This window comes from Plectropomus leopardus, chromosome 6 (assembly GCF_008729295.1).
Source record: "Plectropomus leopardus isolate mb chromosome 6, YSFRI_Pleo_2.0, whole genome shotgun sequence".
In the NCBI taxonomy this organism is placed as follows: Eukaryota; Metazoa; Chordata; class Actinopteri; order Perciformes; family Serranidae; genus Plectropomus; species Plectropomus leopardus.
In genome coordinates, this window is record NC_056468.1 from 9,753,071 (window position 1) to 9,769,701 (window position 16,631).

General features: G+C 40.1%; 2 protein-coding genes across 2 annotated transcripts; both read left to right on the forward strand.

The window, feature by feature from the left end:
* The first annotated feature begins 562 nt into the window (after window positions 1-562).
* On the forward strand, window positions 563-7,714 carry vsig8b (V-set and immunoglobulin domain containing 8b). The gene is made up of 8 exons (XM_042487934.1): window positions 563-640; window positions 926-1,005; window positions 3,570-3,739; window positions 3,922-4,114; window positions 4,312-4,464; window positions 4,563-4,685; window positions 7,150-7,288; window positions 7,377-7,714. The coding sequence occupies exons 2-8, from the start codon at window positions 933-935 to the stop codon at window positions 7,618-7,620; spliced, it is 1,095 nt and encodes a 364-aa protein (XP_042343868.1). The 5' UTR covers window positions 563-640; window positions 926-932; the 3' UTR covers window positions 7,621-7,714.
* A 5,091-nt stretch (window positions 7,715-12,805) lies between these two features.
* Window positions 12,806-13,783, forward strand: LOC121944105. The gene has a single exon (XM_042487782.1). It carries the CDS (start codon window positions 12,806-12,808, stop codon window positions 13,781-13,783), a length of 978 nt encoding a protein of 325 aa, XP_042343716.1.
* The last annotated feature ends 2,848 nt before the right edge of the window (window positions 13,784-16,631 follow it).

Genomic DNA, 16,631 nt, shown 5'->3' on the forward strand with positions numbered 1-16,631 from the left:
TTCATGGGTGTGTCAGGAGGGTGTGTCGGGGAAGGGCTGATGAAAATGCAGAAGCAGTTTATCAAACATGCAGGAGTTACATTGCTATTGAACCGCTCTACAGACGGATTACATCCCAAAAAAGTCGTTATTTTGATAAATCAATTTCCCTACATTCAAAAAAATACTGAAATCCTATTAAAGTGCACACAGGATGTTATGATATGGTACGACAGGTGACACAGATGCCTATGTTTGCCAGATTAAAATGCAGCGCTGCAACATAGTTGTCGAACGACTCAACACCGGCACATGATGATTCATCTCTGTCATAAGCTATTTTTAAATAGACTTGTGATAAGAAAACAAATACTATTTTCTGAAATCTAATTCTCATTTTCTTAACATGTTAAACAAATTACCACATTCCCAACCTACCAAAAACGAGTCCCCAAAAAATCAAGCCTTTTTGAATGAGGTTTTAAATGTTGCCAGCTCTGGGAGTGGCCAACAGATGCACTATGAACACAGAGGGTGTGGCCTTACTTAATGCTACTGAGTTTCACCTGAGAACAAAATAAGCAAGCTCCACCAGTCCTGAGACACTGCCAGGGCCTCAGAGGACAAATACTTTTACTTTGGATTATTCCTCCACTTTAAGGTAAGTCAGAGCTACTTTATTTTTTCCTCTATTTGATTTTCTTGGTGAGTACATAAGAACGAAACTGGTTGATCTTACCTCTGCTTGCTTTACATTGATATTCATTCTCAGAGCAGTAATTCTCCCACTCCAAGGTGCATAGTTAGATTTAAGATAAACAACTGTGTTAGAGAGGTGGATTCTGTAGAGACCTTTTCACTTCTGTGGAATTAAATTAGAGACAGAGGTGGTAGACAGTCACTGGAAGTACACCCTTGCAGTCTTTGCTTCTTGTTTTTTTTCCAGGGTTTTAATGGAGCCTGTGTTCACAAGTTTGAGACTAAAGGTGGCTGTACTGTTTCTGCTAACAATTCAGCTGAAGACAGGTGAGTCTAATTTTACACCTAAGGAGGAATGTATTTTAGGTGTCAGATAAGTAAGGCCAAAGCAAAAACATTAGTCTTTAATTGCTTTTTTGCCCGCTGACTGCCCTTTTATACAGGAAGCGTCTCATATTGTAATCCCAGGCAGAGAACATATGCTCTGTGACAAAATTGGTGTATTTCTGTCTGCTCTATGACTCACACAATACACTGGCCGGTCTGACATGCTCCCAGCTGATGATCCGACAGTAATATGAACTGGTGAATTGCATTGCAGACAATCAATGAACCGTGTACATATAATTTGGGCGGCTGGCAGGTTCCCTGCATAACATTCATAGCTCTTTTTATACGAACTCCAGTTGCTAAGGGTCAAACTTGGGTGTGCATTTAGAAAGTAAGACACCGAGAGACTTTGAAGGGATACTTTGCTGAATTTCAACTTTGTATCATAACTGTGGGTATATGGTTGCAGCAATATACCAGTTTTAAAGTATATTGTGGTGTGAAAGTTGATTGCTATCATACTGTGTACATTTACTAATCTATGCTATTTAAAAAAATGCAATCAGACAGAGATTCTCTACTTTCTTTCTACCTCGACTGCCTCCTCTCAACTGTCATTTTACACAGACCTCCATTACGAATGATTTCATGTTTCAGTTATCCATTATTTAATTTGCTTGTTCAGCTGATAAACTTCTGTTTTTTATTCCAGTTTGTAAATGATAATAGGAATAATTTTGTGATACTGTATACTGTGATAATTTCTGAAATGGTTATCGTATTGCAAAAATCTTATACAGTTGCAGCCTTAGTGGGAAGTATGGGCCAATGAACCATGATAAACTTCCTTTCATTTAACTCCCTCTCTCTCACTGTCTCTCTCAATCTCGGACCTAAATCTGATCAAGGCTGAAACTAAGCAGTGCTAACCAAAAACTTATCAAGATAATGTTACTGCCCTGCCTTTTTCTCTTCTAAAATGTTTTCAGAAACATATTTTCATGCCCTGTCTAGCTGTAATCGCAAGAGTTTGTAAACAGGTGGTAAAACTAAGCGGCGCTGATCAAATATAAACGATAAAAGATTTTTTTAATGTGTTGCCAATTCTCGCCTGAAATGTTTTTACCAACACGTTATAGCTTACTGTTTATCTGTAATACAAAATCATTTCTTACCAGCTGGCAGTCATTGTGTCAAAGTTTGGATAACATCACCCACCAGTGGGAGCGTTTATTGGTCTGGTGCAGCGCAGTGCATTCTGCTAGTTATAGATTTTCTCCTTATTGAGCACAACCGTCCTTTTTCTGTGTTTCTCTGGTCATGTTGCACCAACTTGCACAAAAGTATTTGCGTCTTTCTACTGCAGAGGCAGCCTAGTTTTATCAAAAGGCCATCTTCCCAGCGGTGAAATACTTCTTGAATTAATCTTTGATTTCAATCCACGCTGTCAACTTGATACACAAACAACATAAAACAGAAGGGAAATTCAATCAAATTCATGCAGCACAGGCAAAGTGTGCATAAAGAACACATGCAAAGCTCTTATCAGGTCTGGGCCCAAAAGGAGGTGCATAAGATTTGAATATTTGCAGTTCTTTGTGTCAAGCTTAGAGACTGCACTCACTTGAAAGTTAGCTGCCTCTCCACATGGAAAACACGTCTTCCTGTAGATCACAGCATTTTGCCCAGGGGGAGCTTTTGCAGTGTAAACATTTGACTGACTAATTTGAGCTTTTTTTTTTTTTTTACTTCGCCACATCTGCCATTTACATGCTTTCATAAATACCTCTGACGTAGTTTGCTTTGTGGCAGTGGCACTGAAGTGCTTTCAGAGTGCTATAGTGGATTTAATGTTGTCAAAAGAGGGATGATTTGATTTATCAACATAGTCCATTCAGACATTTTGCGAAGGTTAATCACCTAGGTGGAAACGGTGGAGAGAAGTTTGCTCCAGATGTCTGAGAAGTTGAATGACAGCATTACCGAGATAAATAGCTTGGATCTGCTGCGATGTGTCGCCACGTAATAACAATCAGCATCGAGCTCTTTCTATAAACGTCAGGCTATCAGAAATAATTAAAATCCACGGCCATAAACAGTGAGTCAGCAGGGTGTGTGTCAACCCAGAAACAGCTTTTAACTGCCACTTGTCAAGTACATTTTTCATGTGTGCTCATCCATTCACTTTTCATCATCATTTGCCCATATATTTTGTGACAACTAATGAGCCTCAAGAGTTTTAAATTAATACATAACCCATTTTCACAAAAATACCACTTTTGCTTCTATTCCAGCTCCAAATCCTTCTCAGTTTGACTTAAGAGGCCAATTAGTCTCAGATCAGCACCTACTCCACTCTGAGACTGTTTATGAGCATAAGGCCAGAGCTTGAAAGCCATTAAGTTGGAAAAATATTAATGCATTTGAGAGAGAAGTTTTTATTATTTTTTAATTATTCCGTCCTCTTTATGTTTGTCTTTTGGCCCCTATAGATGATTATGAAAATTTGGGGTTGGAAGAAGTGTATATTTTGAATTACACAAATCTGACCATATTTTCAGATGTGACTGAGGCAATGCAAGTGACATCCTCGGGGCCACAGATCATTCAAAAGGCACGGGGGGAGACAGTCAACCTGGGATGCACCTACTCTCCCGGCCCCCAAGACACAGGAGAGCTGGACATCGAGTGGTCCAATGTGAGCCCTGATATGACACAGAAAGACAAACTGGTAGGTGTGAAGACAGACAGGGATTTTGAAGGAAAAAAACCTGTCTGGGAGGTTGGGTGAATCACAAAAGCGTTCATTAAACATGCAAGAGTGTGGGTTATATATTTTTTTTACCTTTGGGCTCTGTTACTGGGAAAACCTGCTTTTGAAGAGGTGTCATCACTCAACCCTTTGCATCTCAGCTCTTATCATATTCAGGGGGCAAGATGGACCACTACGGCGACCCCAAAAGACTCAAGTTCATAGCCGACCCCAAGCTGGGAGATGCCTCCATCACTATCTCTGATCTGCAGCTCTCAGACACGTCCACCTACCAGTGTAAAGTCAAGAAGGCGCCGGGTGTCGACATGAGAAAAGTCACTGTGGTGGTGATGGGTGAGGACGAATCTCTTTTACCAGTTTTACCTGTTCATTTTTTTTCAGCCCGCTCATTCTTTTAAATGATACTCTCACTCACCTGGAATGCAGAGTGATCACACCTCTCTGTCGCCATTCCTTACATTGTTCTCTCTCACACCTCGAACCCTCCCATGATGAGCTCAAACACAGAAGATTTGTTTATCTGTCTCTAGTTCCCCCGTCGACGCCAAAGTGTTGGGTCGAAGGCGACGAGGAGAAAGGTGGCATGGTCTCCCTCCGCTGCAAATCTAATCAAGGATCCATTCCTCTCACTTACACATGGAGGAGAGAGAGCGGTGGTGCCATACCAGCCACTGCAACCCAAGGTGAAGAAGCAACTTGACAGAAAACACCTTCTGCAACACTTTTCATAAGCTGTATTTGTATAACATGCTTGTACTGACTTCTCTCTTCTTTCATTCAGACCCACAGACTGGGGAGCTTTTGATAAAGAACCATACCGACAGCAATGTTGGAAGTTACGTGTGTGAGGCGAAAAATGCTGTGGGCAAAGGACAGTGTAAATATGCACTGCATGCATATAACCGTAAGTCTATATGACATCATCATCTAATTTTACTAAGTACTTAACAAGATCCTAAAGGAAGCGCTTAATTTGTCACCTGCATGCTGTATACAGACAGCCAGGTCCCCTGAGGAAAATGTTGGAAACACTAAAAAATGTTGGAAATGCTCAATTTGTACATTTCATACATCGTATCAACATCGGCAGCCAGAATTAGGCCGGTTTATTTTGCCGAATTCTGGTTTGTCATTCATCCCAAGTCACAGCTGAATCGGTCAGCTGGACACAGCCCAACGTATTTCTTCCAGCAGGCCGAGTTTGGGCCAATGCTTGGCCGAATCATTTTGGTTACCTGGCCGATGATTCTCAGCTGTATGTCTCATTTCACCCAGAGAAACATAACACTCCAGATTCTCTGCCTTACTGCCAGTCTTGCCAGCGAGACTGAAGCCCAGGTTATTGGTCGTAAACAAATTTCTAACAGTATCATCTTCCACCTTCAAAAGAACGCATTCAGCTAGAAACTTGGGAGTGGTTTTTGATGGGAACCTAAGCTTTGATCAGCACATTAAGGATGTTGTTTGGTCCTGTTATAAACATATCAGAAATATTGCTAAAGTCAAACCAATAAAACCAACAAATACATAGCTGAACAACTTTTCCACAACCTCGTTTTCTCCCGCCTAGACTATTGTAATTCACTGTTTACCTGCCTGAATGATGCATCAGATAACCGTTTTCAGTTAGTACAGAATGCTGCAGCACGGCTTCTCACAAACACTCGACACAGGAAACACATCACTCCAGTCTTGGCCAAATTACACTGGCTCCACATTCATTACAGAATTCAATTTAAGATGCTATGAACTACTTTTAAATCCTTACATGGTCTGGCTCCGCTTTACATTTCGCAACTCTTATCCCCTTATTCTGCTCTGAGACTCCTCAGATAAGACAATTAAACGTTGTTAAAAGTACCATGATCCAGGCTTAAAACAAAGGGGGTCATGCTTTAACCATTTTAGCCCCAAAGCTGTGGAACAAACTTCCCATTAATATCAAATCAGCTGAATTGGTTCTTTATTTTAAAAAGCTTTCAAAAACCCACCTGTACCGACTGGCATTTGTATAACTTCATATAATATGTTTGTACAGTAAGTGTGTACGTGTGTTTGCGTGTCTGTATGTGCATGTATATGTATGTTTGTTTGTATGTATTTATGTACGCATGTGTATCTATGTATATGAGTATGTATATCTATGTATACATATGTGGATATGTATGTTTATACACGAGGGATGGGTAGATATACAGTATGTTTGGGTATGTATGTATATATTTATGTACGTAAGTATGTTTGCAAGTGTAGATCTATATCTAGATATATGTGTGTATGTATATGGATGTGTATATAATGTATTTTAATTGACAAAATTATGGGTTGATGCCAAAGAAGGAAAGTTGCTCTGGTTTAATCTTAAAGAGAGGCTAATATGCTCATTTTCTGGTTCCTACTTTCTCTGCTAGAAGATGTTTACATGCTTTAAGGTTAAATAAACACTTTATTTTCCTTATACTGTCTATGCTGGAACACCTGTAGTTACCCTCTGTAAGAAGCACTCTGTTTTAGCACCTGTCCTAAAAGAAGACGGTCTTTTTCTGACAAGTTCAGTTAGAAATATTATCCAATACTGGGGAGAGATGAACAACATCAGCTACTAAGATTCTGTGTTTCACTGATGATAGCAACTAGCTACATGTAGGCAACGTAACGTAAACACTTGCAGTAACATGCGTGGAGATAGATAGATAGATAGATAGTGTTACAAACCTGGCTCACTGGTTTGCAACAAAGAGAGTCCACACAAAGTTTGCCAGGGAATAAGGAGATGTTTATTTAACTGAACCTAATTTAAAAGGAAAATAAGGTGCATATCCGTAGATCAGGGTGTGAGGTGGAATGAGGTGTGTGTGTGTGTGTGTGTGTGTGTGTGTGCGCAACAAACAAAGAACAAACCAAACTAACTAAACCATGTTGGCCATGTGGCGTCAGCTGCTCAACCACCAGAGAGAGAGAGCAGAGTGACTCCAGCAGCCCTTTTATAGAGGTAGGCCCCGCCTATAGGTGTGGCCAGCCATTTAGACAGCCCAACTACTCTGGGGCTGCAGCAAAGGAAGAAGCTGAGGAGAGAGGCACAGATTAGTGAGGCCGTCACAATAGATAGATAGATAGATAGATAGATAGATAGATAGATAGATAGATAGATAGATAGATACATGGATAGAAATTCATCATGAGCTGACCTCACTCTCAAAAGTAGAAGCAAACAGTTGAAAACAGAGTGAATAGACGAGTCTGAAGCCTGAGGTTATTCTGGATTTATCTCATTATTTGAAAGTTCAACATGAACAGTGTGAAATTATGACAGACAATAAGGAAAAGCATAACAAGTCCCCCTTAAAGCACCATGTCCTCTCTTCCAGCCACCAATAAGGCAGGTGTCATAGCCGGGGCGGTGATAGGAGCTCTTCTGTTGCTGCTCCTCCTGCTGCTCCTCATCTGGCTCCTGGTCTGCTGTTGCCATAAGCGTCGCTACGAGAAGGAGGTTGCAAATGAAATAAGGTGTCGTATCAGGGCTGGAAACGATCTTAGACATCCGTGAAATAGTCTTAAATCTGAGGATCATCTCATGTGTGACTTGTTTCTTCAGGGAGGACGTCCAGGCCCCGGAGAGCCGACCCACCAGCAGAAACTCCAGTCTCCGCTCAGTGTTGGCGTACCGCACCCACCCCGGGGTGCACTACAGCTCTGTGAGGAAGCACCTGCCCAGCGTCAGTGAATCAGGACACAGTCCCATTTACACAGGCGAAAGCAACGGCACATTACAGCCGACTGCTGGAGGGGGCGTCCGTGCTCCCCTTAGATACGACCGTCAATACGGATACCCTGTGTAACTAAAATCCAAATGAATCATAGACTTTTTATTTTAAAGAGGTAGTTCTGATTTTTGAAGTGGGGTTGTATGGGGTATTTATCCATAGACAGTACATCATATACAGTAAATGTTAGTCTGCGTGCCCCCTGTTTGGAGAAGCAGGGTGGAGTCTGACATGGAAGCTAAGCAATGTACTGATAATAAGGGGTCAGCAAAGAAACATATTTTAGCTACCTAAAAAAAGGTTGCTTGTAAAAAAAATCTGTATCAGTTTGAACATATGCTGTTTCGAATATTTCCATGTTAATTTCAGACGGTGATTTCCCGCAGAAAAATGAAGCTCTTATATCAATATCTTCAAAGCCAAACTGCATTGAGAAAAAAGTGATTTAACATCTCACAACACAGGAGCTGCTGGTCTACAGCTGCCTTGAAGATTTTTTTTTTTTAAGTGTTATTGTGTGATGTTGGCATTTAAATGGGTTAGTTTGTCACCCAAATCACACAAATAACTGATGGAAGCAATAGTGGACTAGCAGTTACTGTGTTCAGCACGCAGAAATTACAGTTTTTGTTGATGGAGTCTGCTGACTTTAAGTAGAGCATAGATGAGAAAATGAAGCAGTTTACAGGTACTCTCAATATAATAAACACATGTACACTTTATTGCAGACCCCCCTTCACAGAAGTACATTGCTTAGCTTCTGTGTCTGACTTAAACCTGCTTCTCCAAACCGTGGGCATGCCGAACTGACATCTACTGCAATACACTGACTATGGATAAGTTACTCATACAATCCCACTTCAAATAATCCGAACTATCACTTTAAGTGCAAGACTACTCCCTCTGAAGAAGGGACTTTTAAGTATAACACACATTGTAAAGAACTCTATGTAAACTACACATGTGACAAATGGTGCAATGCAATATATATGTATGAGGAGAGTACTGGGAGTGCTGGTATGTGACTACTAAGGACTCGTAAAGTCTTACCTCAGCCCTTTGGACAAACATAAATGTGCAGCTGGTTGACTTTCATAATGCACTGTAGCACATCACTGCTACTGAAACGGTTCTCATTGTTACACTGATTTTGCTAAAACTGTATGTAAAATGTATATATCAAATAATATTTTTACTAAAGCCTTTTTTATGATGCTCATTCATGAAGCTAAATCAATGTATTACTCTTTTTTTTTTTTTTGTTTAAATATGTGACCAATAAAACATGTTTTAACTGCCCTCTAAATCCCATTTAGGGCTCGCTGAGCATTCATGGTTTTGAGTTATGGCTCCATCTTTTATTGCTCGATGATATCAGGGCTGACACAACATAATAGATTAACATTTGAAATGCATCTCCCAACCGCAGGATGCAGAATCTAACAATCGCTCTGGAAAAGATAAAAACTTAATTGAATGAGTCTTTCTTTGGCATCATAATGGAATCAGACTTTTTGTTTTGACATGCAATATGAAAAATTATCTAGAGGACAGAGTGTGAAAGCTGGCTTAATTAGAGAGGGTCATGGTGTTTGGGAGTGCTAGAAAATTAAGATGTTGCTGAACAAGGCGTTAAAATTCTTGTATAAACATGGTGGAACATACAATCTGTGTTTTTGTATCACCCGCAGATCGGAGCCTGGCTATTTTTCAGGGCTGTAACCAGATAAATATAAATTATAACTTTGAGCTGCTCATGAATCAGACTATCGGGAGGCAGTGAATCTAGTTTTCCTACTGATCCTCTTATGTGTATTTGCCTCCCGGAAAGAAAAAAAAAAAAACATTCTCAGAACAAAAGTGCTGCAAAATTCCCTAGTTTGTGTTGCATGTTTCTCCAATTTTTGCCCAGCAGCCAGTAAACTAGTTATTAGTTGAGTAGTCGAGGCGCTAACCTGCAGCTGTCGCTCTAAGAATCCAGAGTCAGCAGTTCGCCTGCGGCCCCACCTCTCGTCTGTATTGGCCTAATCCCATCTTCAAAAGGTGTACGTTGAATTAATAAGAGCTGTGAGAAGTGGTGAGGGTTGGTGGGCCCTTGGTGATAAATTCTGCCAAGGGCTGACTTAAGAGCATCCCCCACCCCACCCCCTGCACTAATCTGTAAAGGCTTGGCATCTGTTGAGAAACAGTGTTGCTGTTTCAAATGATGAGAAACAAAAAGCATCAAAATTATACTGTAAATTTTAGACATGCTTCCCTCTCTTTCAGATTAGCTTCTCTTGAAAAGTTAACAAGCAGCCATGGACGGATTATGAGATAATGGGACACTGGGCACAGATATGGAAAGGCCCCACCACCTTTCCTACACAAGACTGGAAACACAGTCAGACTTTGATTTTGCTTCATTTTTTGTTGTAGTCATTTTGTGTATTTTCGTAGTTATTTTGTGTCTTTTTTGGTTGTTTTGACCCCTTTAGTAGTTATTCTACACTATTTGTAGTTGTTTTGTGTGCGTCTGTTTTTCAAGGAAACTTTGTGTCCTTTTTTTGCCCTTTTTTGAAGTTATTTTGTCTCTTTGCGATTCCTTTGCATCTCTTTGTCATTGATGCACTAATTTATCGTCCACACATTGGTATCAGTCGATATCATCCTTGTTGATTGTCACAGGTCTATTGCAAGTCAGATGAAATTCTCCAGTGGCAGTGACCAATGTTTTTCTGTTGTGTCACATCAATTTTGCGCAGGCTAAAAACCAAGACTTGAGACGAACAGCCATAAACTTAAATTCATGAGTCGTTACAAAATTAATACAATCACTGTTTGCCAAATAGGCTCTGTTGAATGACGAGGTGGATAGTAGCAGCCGGCATCCCATCGTCCTTGAAAAACACATTTTGAAAAATGTTTCCCCAGGGGATGCCGAAAGGACACAGTAAGCTCGCTATTGCTGCATCAAAGGACACAACCTATTGTTTTTCTGATAATGTAACATTTTGAAGAAGAAGAGCTAGTTAATATTACCTGTTAGAAGCCGCTGGCCGCAACAATCTGCTAACGGAGGTTGCATTGCATTGCACAGTTAGATTATGATGAATTCAGCCTCTCTTTAGTCAAAATTAGTATTGGGTGAAGGCAAAATTAGAATGTTCTCATGATGTGATTAATGTAATGTAAAATGTAGTTTGAAGCAGTTTGAAGGAGAAATTTGTTGATGTTTTCACAGCAATATAAACCAGATATTAGAGAGGGAGTTATTATTTATTACTGTATATACAGTAAAATATTTTTAAAGTACTTACTTCTCAAAGAAAATATCTTGTTTTCTAAATTTGTGTGAATGAATTTGTGGGCAGTCAAAGGTAGTGTGATGAAGGGCTTAATAACTTTTAAGTAGTTCTAGTATTTTTTTATAGTGTAGATTTTTGTGTCCTTGTCACAAAATAGGAAAAAATGAATAAAAACAATAACAAAATAAACAACAATATAAAAACATAAGTACTGGCTATTGACCAAATTATTTTAATAGTTGCCCACAATTTTAACACACACACACACACACACACACACACACACACACACACACACACAAATACACACTCACACTCAAAACATGTTTACTATGTGCCTCTACAGTGTTCGATTCTTCACACATTGTCAACATGTCAACTTTTGTTTGCACATGTCTATGTCTGTATCTCAATGTTTGCTCACCTCATTTTTTTTTTCTGTGTACCAAAGTATTTAACTGCATACATGAGTCCGTCCTTTGATCCATGCATGAACTGGAGAAACAGATACTGTAATTAATTACAAATGCTTCTCTGGCAGCTTCGTTTGGAAACCACATAATCTCTTCTTTTAATAATAAGTTTCTTAGAGGGCAGAACTCCACACAGTGTTGGCATAGTAATTATTTTTTAAAGAGCAAAGGATCCCACTGCAGAATGTTCCTTCACATCTAGATTCAAAGAGTTTCTGCTTGAAAAAGGAACAGTTTTTTTTAATGCCATTTTACAAAAAGAGCAGACTCTGTCCCTATAATTTGGCTTTGGATTGTTAGGTATAAAAATGTAGTATTCATTATGATAATAGATGAAAGTTTAGGGGTTATTCATGAAGATGGATGTGAATCTGGAATGGGCTATATTACTTGCTTATGTAATCAGGATCCAGTTTGCTACGATTGGATAGTTAAATGTAAAACAGGCAAACAAAAAAAATTAAATAAAATATTAACTAACTAATAACCGAAGCAAACGTCTTGTTAAAAGTCTGTCTGCAAAGTGTGTGTCCTCCACAGCACAAACTCTGTATGATAAGGTGGTGCATTAGAAAGGCTCCTGAAGGTGATTTAAAGGTGATTTGCTTTTCTTATCAGGTAAATAGATGTGTGTTTGTGTGTGTGGTTTGGTGTTTGTGGCCGAGCTGCAGCAATAACCATTTGCATGCGGAGTCCGGCAGAGTGTGGTCTGTGGATTGGCTGAGCTGTCACGCCGCACTGATCCACACACAGTAAAGTCACCGGATATTCCTAATGAGCACACATCCTGCCCACCTCATGTCAATGCAAATACACCGTCACCACTACCTGTGGTCATAGCTGATGCAAATCACACCTAAAATGCTTATAAGTCCCTGTCAAGAACACGTAAAGCTGAGGATTTCACCTTGCTGTGTGCATCCTGCAGACGACTCCAGGCTAGGATTAATGCTTGGATAAACAAAACAAAACAAAAGAATTCTTCAGCTGCAGCCGAAGGTATTGAGTCAGACAACGCATTGTGGCGACAATGAGGCGCTGAGAGTGTAAGCAGAAACCTTGAGTTGGATTCAGAGTGATAAAAAGCCTCATGGGAGCTTTGTTTGAGGTAAAAATGGATGTTTTTTTACCCTAATTGGTCTAACCTTCTCACCTCAGCTACGCTTTACATCATTTTGCATTTGACTGCCTAAATTGTGGATTTCACATATATTCTTAAACATAATAGATTTTAATTGAGCCTATTTGGATGTGTTTCATGTGTTTCAACCGCTAAATGTGTGCCTCTTTTCCCCAGGCCCCACCGACAAACTGTGACTGATTTTGTTCTGTGGAATCAGAAATGAAGAATCCTCTGGTTTGGAGTCTGTGTGCATAATTTTTTCTTGCCTTCATCTCTTTGAACTAAGCAAAAACAAAACAGAACCCCACACAGACTGCCAAGTGCCACACAGAGGAGTAAAGTTATTCTCATAAAGGTTTACTTTACATTACATCATTATGCAGGGGACGGTTAAATTGGCCCTCTGGGTGATGACAGGTCTGCTGGCTGTCACCACCGTCTTTTTTAACGTCTACATCTTCTTGACGAGTCTGTGGAACTACAAGCAGAAGAAGAAGCGGAGTCCCAGTGAGACCATCATCCTGACTCTGTCGGTGGCCAATGTGGCTCACCAGCTGGTCTGCTACTTCTGGATGACCATGGATGAAGTGGACAGTAAGTGCCGCATCGTCCAGCTGCCCTACAGCATCATGCTGCTGGTGATCTACAGCCTCAAGTTCACCATTATGTGGGACACCAGCTTTCTCACTTTTTACTACAGCACCAAGCTGGTGAACACACCCAACCACTGCTACACGCACATCCAGGCCGTCATCCTCAAGCACGTCACCATAGCTGTTTGTGTCATTCCTCTGTGCGGCCTGGGAACCTGCATGCCGATGCTCGTCGTATTTCACGCCGACAATCACACTGCGGCGAACAGTGACTGTGGAGTTTTAATGCCTGACACTTTGTCTGGCAAGATCTATGACGTCATGTACCTGATCCTCGCTGATGTACTTCCAGGGGTGCTCATGGTAAAATGCTGCATTTCAATCTCCATCCACCTTGCCATACATCTCCGCAACATGAAAGCCAGCACCAACGGTGCCCACGTGCCGAAACTGGGCTCCCAGATGAGGGTGATCCAGATGGCTTTATCTCTCGTGGCCATCTTCATCCTCTTCCTCGTGATCGACCTATACGTCAACTACCAGATATCGGTGAACCATGACAACATCATTGTGCTCACATTCTTCTTCACATCCATCTACACGACTGCCACGGCCATGGTGCTGATCTACGGCAAAAAGACATTCTGGAAAACTCTCCTACATGAATACAACGTCTGCTTGGATGAATATCCGGGTTTGTCTTGTCTGAAGGTGCCTGAACAAAAGACCAAAGCCAGCACTCCTGCAAAAGTTAAAACCTGAGGAGCCAATTTGCTTCTCACTGGAGGTCTTTGTGCTGAAATCAATTGGTCATTGTCTAAACCTATTAAAAACTTTGAAGTAACTTATTCTTTTATCTTCCATGCTAGCAATTTCAGTAATGACGACCGTCCTGCTTTATCACTGTTAATTACAATTTCTTACATCAATAAGGTATTTTAGCTGTGTGCGAGTGAAGCAGTGCGCATATCACAGCGGCCAGGTAACCAGCCTGCCATCCAAATCACACACTCATCAGTCTGCACCTATGAATATTAATATTTCAGACGAACAAATATTATTCAGGACTGTAAAATAGATCCCAAAGCATGGCTGCCTGGACATGATGTAACCCTGCACCCATCGAAAAATGTTAAAAAATACATGTGACTGTGGCAAGAGTACAGAGCATATTAATAAAACAGGATAGTACACACAGCCTGAATTTTTTTTTTCATCACAGAAGCTTTAAGAGTTTTTCCTCAGTCAGGTTTAAGCCCCACACGGGGACAACACGAGCCTGCTTGCAACTGGAAGACTGCCAGTCTAAATTCCTGCAACGGTTCAGGGAGAAAAAAACTTGATGGGGAAAAGCACTTATAATCGCCACCTTCTCCTGTGTATGTGTTCACTGGTCCTCGACAAAAGTGTGCACGCCTGTGCTCGACAGCTCCCAGGTGTGATCGAGTGTAACTGCAACTGTGTATGTGGGTGTGAAGCTGGGTGTTCCTGAAAAGTGCACTCAAGCCTGGCAAACCTGCCCCGTGTAAATATGGGGGGTTAAAAAAAATGCATCAGACCTCTTTGCAGTGCTCCATTAGTTCACACCCCCTGGCATCACCAAGCGAGGTTCAAAGCGCAGATACAATAGTGTAGCTAATCCCCCTCTACGCGAAGGCTCGGGATCCCTCCAGCAGCTAAATGGACAAAGTAAGGAATGGCATATCTTCCTTTGATGCGGGGGAGTTAAGTTGTACCAAGGCCTTGGCTTCCATCCCATCCCCTGTCTTCCTCTTTTCATTGGAGGCAGTTGGATTTGGCATGACAGGAGCAAAAACTGTTTGATATAATAAATTACTGGCCAATGTGAACGCAATACTTAATAGTGTAATACAATACAATAATATTATGATCTATCTTTACTCGTCTTCATTTGAAAAATGAAGGTGATGGACGAAGTAGAAGTTAAGATCCTTAAGTAAAAGTGCCAATACAACAATGTAATAGTCCATTACATGTAAAAGCCTGGCATTTAAAATCTTTAAAAAAGTGCACAATCATGTGAAATATATTTCTGCAGAAAGAAATGTTACCCCTTTGACTGAAATATTACATGGTATACGGCATTATTAGGTTAATACAGTTTCACTCCTGTTATCATTTTTCTGTTGAAGTTGGTCAAAGAGGAGCTAGATAGTTAGGTAGTTAAAGGAATACCTCACCCACAAAATTATTATATGTATACTGATTTCCCACCCCATGTTACATTAAATTTTCTTAGAAAACTTTGCTTTTTGACATGCCTCCACAATTAATGAAAAATCCTAAAACTGAGAAAGTTGTTGATGAATTGAAACCATAGGGGTCCACTTTAAACAAAGGCTAGACCATATCAAAACATCTGTTTACAGACTCTTAAACAACTCATTCAGTATAATCCAAGTCTCATTTATCCAGTTGTATGCTCATTACTTCCCCAACCTCCCCTAAAATTCAGATTTTCAAAAATATCTGAATGTGAAACTAATCTATGCTCTCTTCAAAGCCAGACTCCATTAACAAAAACTGTAATTTAACCTTATTGAACACAGCGGCTGCCAGTCTACTGCTGCCTTGATCAGTTAGTTTGTTTGTGGTATTGTGTGACTTTGGTAAATCAGAACTAAACCTAAATATAAAAAACAGTCACACATTAACACAAACAAACTAACTGATTGAGGCAACACTTCACCAGCAGCTCCAATGTTGAAAGTGGTAAAATTATTGTTTTTGTCAACAGAGTCTGGCTTTGAAGCGAGCTCTGATAAGTATCATGTTCAGTTTCTTTTTAAAATATTAGTGTTCTAGCAAAAACGCATGTGTCTGGGAAGGACTGATCACACGACTGGATAAATGAGACTTGGATTACACTGCATGACTGCGTGAGAGTACATAAATGAATGTTTTGATATAGTGAGGCTGCTATTCATGTGGTCCCCTATGACTTTTCTCAGTTTTTGGATTCTTTATTAAGACGGGCATGCCACAAAAACAATTTTCTTCACGAAGTCAACACAGCATGAAGTGAGTGATATATATAGTATTTCAGGGGTCAGCATCCTCCAAAAGTAGAGAGATGATCGATATAGTAAGAAAGAAAAAAAAACAAAATGTCAGATTTTTTTTGCTTTTCTCCAGAGTGAATATATATACTTTAATTTTTATGTGAAATAATCAAAAGTCACTACACCTGTTTCTACAGCTGTTGTAATATAATGGAGTAAAATGTATTTCTCTGAATTCTAGTGAAGTAGATGTATAAAGTAAAAAATAGAAATATTCAAGAAAAGTATCAGTACCTAAAAATTGCACTTAAGTACAGAACTTGAGTAAATGTACAGTTATTTTCCACCACTAATAAAATCACAGATAAAGGCTTTAAAAACATCTGTGTAGCTTTCACTGAGCTTCAAAAAACTCTTCACCTGCTTTCCATTTTGTGATATCTCAAGGTAATGGAAACTGTGTGTGTGTGTGCATGCGTGCGTGCATATGACCTTTGATTCTATAGCGTCTCAAAGTTAGACAAAGATGTGTCACTGGTGTATTGTCAGTTGAGAGGAGGATGGAAAGACGTCTGCCATGTGCATGA

What these genes read in the sequence shown, in the direction of transcription:
- vsig8b (XM_042487934.1), top strand. Translation starts at nt 933, where the DNA reads ATGGAGCCTGTGTTCACAAGTTTGAGACTAAAGGTGGCTGTACTGTTT. An exon ending in AGTCACTGTGGTGGTGATGG is followed by an intron (nt 4,115 to 4,311) that starts GTGAGGACGAAT and finishes ATCTGTCTCTAG; the next exon opens with TTCCCCCGTCGACGCCAAAG. An exon ending in TGCACTGCATGCATATAACC is followed by an intron (nt 4,686 to 7,149) that starts GTAAGTCTATAT and finishes CCTCTCTTCCAG; the next exon opens with CCACCAATAAGGCAGGTGTC.
- LOC121944105 (XM_042487782.1), top strand. Translation starts at nt 12,806, where the DNA reads ATGCAGGGGACGGTTAAATTGGCCCTCTGGGTGATGACAGGTCTGCTG.